This window comes from Lolium rigidum, chromosome 3, assembly GCF_022539505.1.
Source record: "Lolium rigidum isolate FL_2022 chromosome 3, APGP_CSIRO_Lrig_0.1, whole genome shotgun sequence".
Taxonomy (NCBI): domain Eukaryota; kingdom Viridiplantae; phylum Streptophyta; class Magnoliopsida; order Poales; family Poaceae; genus Lolium; species Lolium rigidum.
The window spans coordinates 100,699,225-100,711,021 of record NC_061510.1 but is presented as its reverse complement, the minus strand read 5'-3'; the positions used below and the strand labels follow the sequence as shown (position 1 = coordinate 100,711,021).

At 49.6% G+C, this 11,797-nt stretch overlaps 1 protein-coding gene across 1 annotated transcript; it reads left to right on the top strand.

The window, feature by feature from the left end:
• Positions 1-7,795: 7,795 nt before the first annotated feature.
• On the top strand, positions 7,796-10,966 carry LOC124697879. The gene is made up of 3 exons (XM_047230410.1): positions 7,796-8,250; positions 8,343-8,735; positions 10,055-10,966. The coding sequence occupies exons 1-3, from the start codon at positions 7,936-7,938 to the stop codon at positions 10,694-10,696; spliced, it is 1,350 nt and encodes a 449-aa protein (XP_047086366.1). The 5' UTR covers positions 7,796-7,935; the 3' UTR covers positions 10,697-10,966.
• The last annotated feature ends 831 nt before the right edge of the window (positions 10,967-11,797 follow it).

Here is an 11,797-nt window from a genome sequence, read left to right as displayed (position 1 = left end):
GCCTAACTCCGACTAGCCTTTTTGTACTGAAACAATCGCTTTTGACCTTTTTTCGGCGAGCGAGAAATAAAAATCTCGAGTCTTATCGGTACCTGGCCATCTTCCGTTACTACGATCATTGACATGTTTGAATCGGAGGGTGCATTGTCGGTAACGTGCAGAGATGCTAATTTTCAAGCCAGCGGACGTGATCACCGGAACCACCACGTACTACACTCTCAGCTAGCTGACATAGACACATAGTGTGGGCACACACAACGATCAGCAAAAAGTACGTGACTAAATTACATAAAACTACTATAGTTCGGGCTAAAGTAACAAATCATTATCTTTTCTTACTATTTTTTCTAAAAGAAAGGAAAAATGTGTCAATTACAGGGAAGGGAGCACCAAATAGCGTTAATGGTCGACTGATAGAGTTTGGACGGTCGCAGCTCCGCAGTCAATGCTAACTAGGACAAACGAACATTTCTAAGCTGTTTGCCCACCAGCCGGTTAAGACCAAGCGGTTGCGATCGGTCGGAACCAAACTCCAGTCGCTTCTCTCTCGCCCTCCTTCCCCAATCTCGTCATGTCGCTTTGTCGATTCTCTCTCGCCCTCCTTCCCTAATCTCGTCGTGCCGCTTTGACCCTTCTCTCTCGCCCTCCTTGCCCAGTCTCGTCGTGCTGCTTTGTCGCCTCCTTCGCTGCCGCGTGCCGGCAGTCTCCATGCCGTCCTAAAAGGATAGAACGATGGAGAAACTAGCAGCGGCAACCTTCTCTCAGCGTTCGAGGAGGGGCATGATATTAGTCCACGTCCGCTAGTATGTGTAAGATTAAGAATATGGTTTCCTACTGACTTGGGATTTCTTCGATTGAAGCTTCGACTGCAGTTCAATTTTTTTGCTTCCTCTGCTTTGCCTAGATCCCAGAAAGCATTGTTGACCCGGCGTACACGGTTATGATGATTTTGACCTGCGGTGCAAGCATGACGCCACTGTTCAAGTATGTCGCTTTCGAAGGCGCAAACACTGGGAGGAAAATTATGAGTTGTGGATGTAAAGTAGGTTAGTTAATTGCATTGTTTATATTTCATGAAATTTGATTGCATTGAATAGATAATTCAGCTACACACACTGCTACATTTGAGTTCTTATTTAATTTAGCTACTGCCTAGATAAATTTGACTACACATTGTTTATATTTGTACTGCCTAGATAATTTGAGTGCTTAATTAATTTAGCAACTCCTTAGATAAAAGAGCTACAAAATTTGATTGTTTACTTAATTTTGCACACTTATTTCATTTAGCTACTGCCTACATGATTAGCTACATCGCTAAATTTTTATAGCAGTGCTTATTTAATTCAGCTATGGCCTAGTTAATTCTGTACACTCGGTTAATTTAGAGACTGCCAAGGATTTGATGTGTAAAAATGTTTTAGCAAATGTGTAGGAGGATAGGATATGTGACACACTTCGTTGGATAGATGGAGAGTGGCCATTTACACTCAAGTAGTCCTCGCTCAAGATTTGAGCTATGTATGTGGATGAGCAAGATAAAATAATTTCTGGAAATGTGGAGTATGCAACTAAGAATGACCATCTTATGTTAGAGAAAAGGGGATTACAAAAGTTGAACCTCGAACTGCATAAACAATTGGGTAACACTTTGACTCTGGAACAAGTTGCAATTGTGACTATCCATGATCCGGAGCTTCGAAGGCAATGAGGCACAAGATCAAAAAAGCTACAAGTTTCCAGTTTGAAAGAAGAAAAACGGAAGTTGGAGATAACACATCTTCTCAAGGCCGGAGAAGTTAACAAGGCCAAGCTGAAGCAAATATCCAAGATATGTGGAGAATGAGTTGTGCTTGTAATAAATTAGTAGTTTCTATGTAACAGATTTTATTATGTTGTTGAACTAATTGTGTTGTGTCCTGGGTTGTTGAACTAGCATTTGATGGTTATGATATGTACCAGATTCTAAATATGTTGCTATGTATCAGATTCTAAATATGTTGTATGCTTTGTATCAGATTCTAAATGATTGTGCAACTTTTTGTGTGAATGTTTATACCAGATTCCAAAATATTATAAAATATCAAAATTTGATCAACGGAGTACGAATCGAGAGGGACAGAGTGGATACGCACTCAATTCTACCGAGACCGTGGGTCCACCACTCGCTCTTCGCCTTGTCCACCCAATCTATGCAAGCATTACCACTGTCCTCTATGGCCAAGATGGCCAATGATCATCCGATCCAGGCCATCAATTCCGCTTCCGCCTCCAACAGTTGCGTCTCCTCCACTGGTAGCACTGGAGACGCCACTCCCGCCACCGCGTTCGCCGCCGATGTGGTTGCCGCTGCCTCCAGCCAGGATTCATCGGTTCCTCCATCTCTAATGAAACGGCGGGAAGAGTACTCGAGCTCGCGTGGGAAAGAATGGGAGAAGAGAGAGAGAGACGAGAGAGTGAGTGAGTGAGTGAGAGAGAGAGAGTCGGAGAGAGAGAAAGAGAGCGGCTGGTGCAGGTGGGTACTGTTTTGGATATGCCAACTAGGTGGACCACGAAGGGGTCTCAATTCCGGCAAGTCCACGTGACCCACAAATGGTGTTGATGCCTATGGCCTAACTGGGCTGCCTAGTTGCTGGAAAACCAACATGGAGGAGTCCAGCCAGGAGAGAAGTAATTGAATGCAGCCCATAGTAGATGTTGGTCGGTTCCTTGACATACTCGACAATAGATCAGTGCCAACAACAGATCATGCTTATTCCTCTCATTGTAGTTAACATTCCTCTCATTGTAATGCATACATGCATATTCTTCTCATTGTAGTTAACATTGTAATCTCCTAATTTATTTCCACATGACATCTCCAGGCCAATAGATCAATGCCAACAACAGATCATGCAGCTGCTAGTTCTTCTGGGACTAATGTAAATCATTCAGCCCCAAGAACTACTCCAGGAAAAGCTCCAAGAACTACTCCAGAAAATGCTCCAAGTCAAGCTCTAGGTCCAACAGCTAGACAACCTGCCAGGTTTGTCTGGTTATTTCAATGCAGGAGCTAATGCTGGTCCAGGAAGAGATGCCTCTGATCCTCCTCTACAAGGACATTAGGTCCTCTTATTTGCTATGTACCTTTGTGATATGCATGTATGGAGTTTCATATGTATGCCATGCTACTTGGGATGTTTAAGACCATTTTGTGATGCCTGTAAAACTAAAGACCATGCTACCTGAGATGTTTAAGACCATATTTAACACTATTAGAGATGCTTATGAACATCAGATGTTGTATTGCTTAAGACCAGTTTGTGCTTCATTTCAATTTTCCTTACGTATTTGTTACCCTAAAGGTCTCGACAAATTCGACGAGTCGATGTTGAAACCTTTCCAAGAATAAAATAACCCTAAAGGTCTCGACAAAGTCGACGAGTCGATGTCGAGACCTTTACAAGAATAAAATAACCCTAAAGGTCTCGAAAAAGTCGACGAGTCGATATCGAAACCTTTCCAACTATAAAATAACCCTAAAAGTCTTGACAAAATCGACGAGTCGATGTCGAAATCTTTCCAACTATAAAATAACCCTAAAGGTCTCGACAAAGTCTCCACATAACACATATTTTAAAATCATTAATAACCTGATAAAAAGGAATTCACTTCAACATAAGGGATCAAATCAAACCGATTCAACAAATATTGTTTAAAATTACAAACCAAACATAATTTAGGTTAACATTACAAACCAGACATAATTTAGTTCAACATTACAAACCAAGGGAATTAAATTCCCACATTGCAATCAAATTAAACTGATACACATGCTAGCTAATATGAAATATAGGAACTACTCTTCACACATCTCCTTAATCTTCTTCAACTTTGCCCTTCCGGCTTCCTTCTGCCTAAAAAATCCCACTCCAACTTCCTCTTCTATTCTTTCAACTTATCCTCTCCTTCTCTCGCATGTATCCTCAAGCATTTGTGCCTATTGCTAGTTGATGCATCCAATAACTTCTTCTGCTCTAATTCAGCCCTGACATCAATCAAACCTTGTTCAGCTTGGGCCTTCCAATCCAAGCTAGTATGACCTGCTTCTCCTCTACAACTTTCTTTATCTCATCTTGGGCATTCCTCTAGTCAATGTGCATCTTTTCAATATCATCTTTCAGCTTGAACCTTTTCTTCCCCATACAAATCATGCAGCTTTGACAGCGATTTCTGAATTGTAGGTGGCCACTCACCGTCTACCCAAAGATGAAAATCACAAGCTACTTCTCCATCATGGCCTGCACATCCTAAGAACATCCTCGGGCAGCTACAACACATGTTTGCAAGTGACGGGCCTACCACGGTCATCGGTTAATCCGCAGAAATCGAAGTCGTACGTAGTGTTCACACTCTAACGGTTAAAAAAACAAGAAAGAATCAGCCAAAATCATGCTCAAAATCAAAATTCCCCAAATCGATACCCTGCAAATTGGACAGATTCGTGTACTCACATCACTGCCGAGGGAGCTCATCTCTGGAGAGGACTCCTCGCCGTCACCCCATGAAACCATGGACGAATTGGTCTGCTAACGCCGGATATCTGCATCGGCGGCGAGGGGCGGCACTGGGATGGGACAGAGAAGAAACACGAGGAAGGAGACAATGACCTAGCCGACCACTTAAACATGCTGCCCTACCGCGAGCCCTAACGGTTGTGGCCTCCGTTCGTCAAGTGAGCGGCACGCCAGACCTGACAGTGGGTCACAGCTGCCAGAAACGTGGTTAAGATGGGTAAAACGTAGAATCGGTCTTTGTGCGTCGCGATCGTGCCTCAAATACGGTAGTCATGTGACAAACGCAACACATTTGGTAGTTCCGTGTCACGACTGCCACAATTGTGGTAGTTTTTTTGTCATTTACTCCTACGATTGTAACTTTAGATCTGGGCGCCTTTATAAACCGGATCCTGGAAGCCCTAGAGGCATGACACAACTTATTGTAATCTTGCACTTGTTGCCTGATAATTTCACATAAGCAGTAGTAGGGCCTCGCCACCGTCGTAAGATTTTTGAAACTGGGTAACTCGTATATCCCCGTTCCGGTGACTCCTCGCTCCATGGCTCTCCTCTCTCTCCTCTATGTGAGACACCCCTCTCCGGAGTACCATCTAATACACAACGACATGTTTTAACGGCTTGGAAATGACCGTTTGTCCTAGTCAGCACTACCATATTTGCGTTATATGCTGCTCTATTCCATAGAATTGGTACGTTTTAATTTATTTTAAGAAAAACGATGCTAACTTATAACCCTAGCTCGAATTATGGCAATTTTAGTAATTTATAGTCGAAGTAGGATACGTCGATACTACGTGGTCACTGGGGCTGAAAGTGTCAGCTGTCTGACAAGAATAGTTGTGTCGGATCCTAGCACCAAATTAGCAAACACAAGCTTAAATTGATTAGAACTCGAGTTTATAGCCCGAAAGGCTCAGGCTGCTCACCGGATTCCGATCGCCTTGTCAGGTTGTTGGGGATATCACGTCGGACAAACAGTATCCCCGTCCCCATAGCAAGCAGCAACCGATGCCACCAGCAAACCAGGCGCACCAGTCGTGAAAGCGGCCGCCGGCGTCATCACGTTCTCGGCCGGCCGGCACGTCGGCAAGGTGCTTACGTGCCTCAGCACTCACTCCGGTTCGTGATTAAGCTACCTAGATCCGCCACTACTAATTACTTTCGGTAATGCTCGCATTCCTTATCCGCCACACTACGCAAACGTGCGTGCTAATCGTCGAATTGGTGTTGATGATTGGGATGATCCCCGGCCCCGATCTCCGATTAGAAAACGTACGCGGCATGCATCTATGTAATGCGTGCTGATCGTCGAATTGCTGCTGATGATGATTGGGATGATGATACCGGGCGCGATCTCCGATTAGAAAACGTATGCGTGCGGCCGGATCAAATCGAACCAGGAGGCGTAAATGATGAGCTAGGGAAATATCTACTGGCCTTGACGCCCTGATTGATCTGTGGATCTTCTTCCCGGAGGCTGGCACCTGTCTATCAGGTCAGCCGCGCGCGCTTGCAATGATAAGGACAGAGTGCTGCTGGCCATGGCCGTTGGCCGCGGCAGGAACCTGGTTGGCACGTCGAGGGAAGAGACAAGATCTCCAGCCCACACGAACGCGCATACAATATTCTGCCCGGCGCCGGCAACGGAGATGCTACATTGCTACTATACTATACTGACACTCCAGCACGCCTGGACGACGGACGGGGCCGACGCAAAGGTACAGCACCAGCGCGATAAGAACAGGTGGAAATCGGAGAGACGAATCCGCTCCGTCCACCCCGATCGACTCGCCGGAGTCTAGCTGTCCTGTGCGCGGCCGGCCCAACCACCGGCGGCGGTGGAAGATCCGTCTCATCGCATCATCCGTCCGTGCGATCTCACCAAGACACCAATCAAGCGCGGATCATTGCGGCATCCAACCACCAGCCCCAGCAGGACGATTGGGGGAACACGCGCGAGCGTCAACAGAGCCCTAGCTAACGCTGGACCTTTTTTCAAGCCGGTACTGGTCACGTAGGCTAGGCTACCAGTTATGGAAAGGGACACTGCCCTTGGCTGATTGCGTGGCCGTACGTCGCGGTGGGTGGATGCATGAGGCCGGGAAGGAAGAACATCTCGAGCAGTTCACTTCAGAGGTCTAGCTATGGCGTACGAGCGCGGTGGCACAGTGCGCGTGATGGCGAGCGGCCATGGTTGGGCGGAAGAAACCGTTAGGGATTGCTTGCTTGCTTGCTTGGGGCGTGATCCTGAGGCTTGCGCATTGATGGTAACACCAAATCTAGCCACACAAGAGCATGCGCTGTTCATCCTCTTATGCGCAAGTTAATTATCATGGCAATACTTGGTGATTCAAAGTAGGCATAGTCTGAACTATGGCTATTATTGACTAGTATATGCAAGTAGGAATACTTCCAACGTACTAGTTAGTAAAAGGTAGTAGGTCGTACTAGGCAAAATCTGGTTTTGGAGGAATCAAACAAGCCCGAAGACAGGTAAAATAAAATCCTGAAGAAAGTCCACTGAAAATCTAGCCACATGAGAGCATGCTGTTCATCGCCAGCAGAGTAGAGGCATGATCAAAACCGTTAGGGATTGGTTGCTTGTAATCCTGAGTCTTGGGCATTGATGGTAACCCCAAATCTAGCCGCACAAGAGCATGATGTTCATCGTCAGCGGAGTAGAGGCATGATCCTTACACGCAAGTTTGTATCATGTCGAATGCCCAGCCTGTGGATAACATACATTCAACATTCTGTCGGCTCTAAACTAGGGCTTTTGACTCTACGCACGCAAGTAGGAATACTTCCAACGTACTTAGTTGCAAAGTAGTAAAACGTAGTAGGTCGTATTAGGCAAAATCTGGTTTCGTTTTGGAAGAATCAAACAAAGTCCACTGAAAATCACACGGCCGGTTGCTGCTCTGAAAGCAAGTGTCGTCAAATGTGTATGTGGGAACACCGGAAAGAAACGCGGGACTGAAACTTGGAAATCGAAAAGGGAAATGTATAATTTCGTTGACACGCTGACGCCCGAGGAAAATCTAGAAAAAGAAAACGATAAACAAGATATTGCCCAGAGCGTGCGGCCACGACCAAACTTTTGGGGAAAAGATAATGGAAATGGAAAATAAAAAATCCTGGGCGGGGCCCAGGTGCCAGCCGCCCGCACGACCCAGGAAAAACCGGTACAAGAGCACCGAGACCAGGAGAGTGGAAGCCCAACAAAAAGGGGAGCCTTGTTGTTGCGCTCTAGCTAACAAACACTTCCTGGGCGTACAGACTACAGAGGTATAGCTGCATCGCATCGACGAAACAGAGCAGAGCAGAGGAGCGAGAAGAGATTGAGCTGTGGTATAGCGCCGCCCCTGTATCTCCGATGAGGAAATTGTGCCCAAACCTGGAGCGCGACGACGCGCTGGACACGGTCCTGGAGGTGCCGATCCCGGAGGAGATGTTCACCGGCGGCGGCGGGTCGCGCGGGTCCAGGTTCGGTTGCACGGGCGTGAAGGCGTGGATGCGCGCGCACGGCGCTCCGGACCGGTCCGGCGCTGGCGAGCCGTGCTCCATGAGCCGCGGCGAGCTGCAGCTGATGCTGGGCGTGATCGGCGCGCCGCTCATCCCGCTCCCCGTCGGCCACGCCAAGCAGTCGCCGTCCTCCGTGCTCTGCGAGCAGCTCAAGGGCGACCCCATCGTACGTCGTTTTTTTCCTCGATCGTGTGCTCGAGGCTTTCCCCTGCCTGCAGGTTGGTTTTAGTAGTAATCAACGATCGTTTGAATTGGCAGGAGTCTTCTTCGGCCAAGTACATCGTGCAGCAGTACATCGCGGCGTCTGGCGGTGAGTGGGCGTTGAACAAGGTGACGAGCATGTACGCGATGGGGCGGGTGCGGATGACGGCGGCCGAGCTCAACACCAACGACGCCGACGGCGCCACCGGCAATGGCAACGGCCACGGTCACCGCGGCGGGAAGAAAGGCGGCAAGGGCGCTGGCTCAAGTGGCGAGATCGGCGGGTTCGTGCTGTGGCAGAAGAAGCCGGAGCTGTGGTGCCTGGAGCTGGTGGTGTCCGGGTGCAAGATCAGCGCCGGCAGCGACGGCAAGGTTGCCTGGCGGCAGACGCCGTGGCACCAGTCGCACGCCTCCCGTGGCCCGCCGCGGCCGCTCCGACGGTCGCTCCAGGTGCGTGCCGTAGTTTCTGCTGTATGTACGCTCGCAACGTATACGTTACCCCTTGATTGGTTGCCGCCTTTCTGTACCGTGAGCGTGTTCTTTTGGTACTCCCCGTACGTACGCCTGGTATGCGTAGTACGAGTATGTTTTGACTGAACAAAACGAACTCCCTCCCACATACTAGATAGCTTGGCTTAGCTAGGATTGTGATTAAACTTAACGCAACAGCTCTGCACACTTGCTTACTATGATTCTGATTTCTGAAAGAAAAGAAAACAGTGTATAGCCTGAGCTGACGCAAGTCTAGCTAGACGTACGAACCGAGGCCATTGCTGTTGCTGCCATCGGTGGCTCTTAACTAGCTGTTGCGCTAGCTGTTGGTACTCCTCCTAATAGTCTTTCACTTAACTTAACATGGACATTGCCGATGGTACAGTACGCAGTACAGCGCTATGCAGGAAGCCAACCGTACGCCTGGTACAACACCATTGTCATCTGTACGTGATCCTTGCCGACGCGCGGCCGTGCTGGACCAACGGCGACTGTGCGGCGTTGATCAGGGCTGGCGTGTTACTACTGACAGCTCCCCTGCGCGCGCGCTGTCGGCGAGACAGGCCGGCGTTAATTCCCCGTACGGCGCGCGCGGGGACATAAATTACGCCCCTTGATCGGCCGCGGAATGATTGCGCGATCGAGCCGGCCGCGGTCAAGGTCCATGGCAAATGTCTGTCGGGGATAAGATCAAGATCAAGATCGCCTGCGTGCGTGCGTGCTCATCATGGAGCAGAGGAGAAGATCCAGGTATCTCGCAGGCACGTATACGTACGTATCAGTAGTAGATTTGGGCCGGGCGAAAACTCATCATTGCCGCCGTGGCGGTATCCGGTCGCGCCTGGGAAGGTAATTAGTGCTGTGATGATGACGGAGGGCGTGACCGCAGGTAGAAGATTAAGCGCGGAGACGCGGCGTGATTAGGGGGATCACTCCAACGTGCGTGCATGTGCGCTGCTGGCCGAACACTCCACATGGACATGGGCCTCCTCATCGCCCCGGCCGCCATCAAGGTCGGTTGGTGCCGCGCAATCTCTCCGTCCAACAGGCCAACTATCCCCGCTAATCGCGCCGCACCAACCCAACCCCATCGAGAAAAATACACTAGCTTTGCATTCCGCGTGCGCTCCCTCCATCGTGCGGTTGTTGCCGTCGTTATTTTTGACCCTATAGTCAACTCTCTAGCTCGACACGCCCAAGTCCACTCCGCACCGCTCGTTCCAACGTACTTTTCACACCTGCATGACGCGAAGCTGACGTCTGCTTTCAACGTGCAGGGCCTGGACCCGATGCTGACGGCGAGCCTGTTCGCGGAGGACTCGGTGTGCATCGGGGAGCGGAGCATCGGCGGCGAGGACTGCTTCGTGCTCAAGGTGGAGGCGGAGGCGTCCAGCCTGCGGGCGCGCAACAGCGGCAGCGTCGAGATCATCCGCCACACCGTCTGGGGATACTTCAGCCAGCGCACGGGCCTGCTCGTCCAGCTCGAGGACTCGCACCTCCTCCAGATCAAGCCCACCTCCGGCACCGGCAGCGTCTTCTGGGAGACCACCATGGAGTCGCGCCTCGACGACTACCGCGCCGTCGACGGGGTCAACATCGCGCACGCCGGCCGCACGGCGGTGTCGCTCGTCCGGTTCGGGGACGGCCAGGACGGCAGCACGCGGACGAGGATGGAGGAGACGTGGAGCATCGAGGAGGTCGACTTCAACATAAGGGGGCTCTCCATGGACTGCTTCCTCCCGCCCAGCGACCTCAGGGAGACCAAAGAGGCACCGCACGACGCCGTCGCTCCCGCCGTCGTCAAGGCCACGAGGCCGCCGCCGCTAAGGATACCGGCCGTCGTGGCAATACGCGTCGGGCCCTCGCAGGTGGCCGCTGTCAACCTCGACGAATCGTCGGAGCCGCTAATCGCGAGATGATGACATCGCCGTAAACTGCTCCTACCCGTAAGTAGAGATCAACCATGTAAATATGTTCCGAGTGAGATTTTTCTATTCTTTTTCGAGGTGTGGATAAAACCTCAGCTAGGATTGGGGTCAGCAGTGAGTGAGATAGTAGTGATCCGGACTAGATGCATGTATACTCATCGTCTAATTATAGATGTATTGTACTACTAATGAGCTTAATCAGCTCCGTCAATGTAAATGTGAAAGAAAAGAAAAACCCCAATTCTGCTTGGCGGCATGATAGACTTTAAGTTGTGTTAATCAACTTCAGTCCTTTCAACAAAATGGTTTACAACACAGGGACTTAAGTTCACCTGGAAGGCTGGAATGTACTATAAAGTGTTGACACTTTTTTTTCGATAAAGGAAATATATTAATATCAAAAAGATACCAATTACACCCAGCCTCTGCAACAACGCACCACCCTAATGGCACTACGGATGCACACAGCCAAAAAAAGGAAAAGAAAACTAAGAAACAAAAGTCCCGCTACAATGATCTCGGCCTAACAACAAAGCAATACATCCACCGCCAAAACAACACCTGAAATACGGACTCTCCAAAAACGACGCCTCCAAGAAGGGAACAATGCTCTAACACCGTCGTCGCCCGATCAACGATCTTAGGTTTTCACCCCGAAGATAGTCCCCGCTCTCAAAACAATGCCTCCAACAAGGTCATTGCCAGGCACAACCAAGCTAAGGTCGGACCTTGGGTTTTCACCCCGAAAGGTAGGACTCGAACTTCACCCGTGTTGTCGCCCCCACTTTCATACCGCCGCGGTGAAGCCCGGAACACCAAGCAAGTCCCTCAACAGCGCGGAGACTTGAACCTCCCTTAGCTAGTCCTCCCTCCGGCCTTCATGAACTTCTCTTCTTCCGACTTTCATCATGGATCCATAGTCACTTGATGTCAACACAGAAAAAGAGCTTCGCGCCGCTCCCTCCGTAACCAATCGGTCGGAATAAAAGCATGGGTGCGCACGACCGAATACCACCGATCCAAGCAAACTCCGTGCAAAAAGCACCGTTACATTCGCCGGCGAGCCTTCCGGAACTCAACACTCCGGCTAGA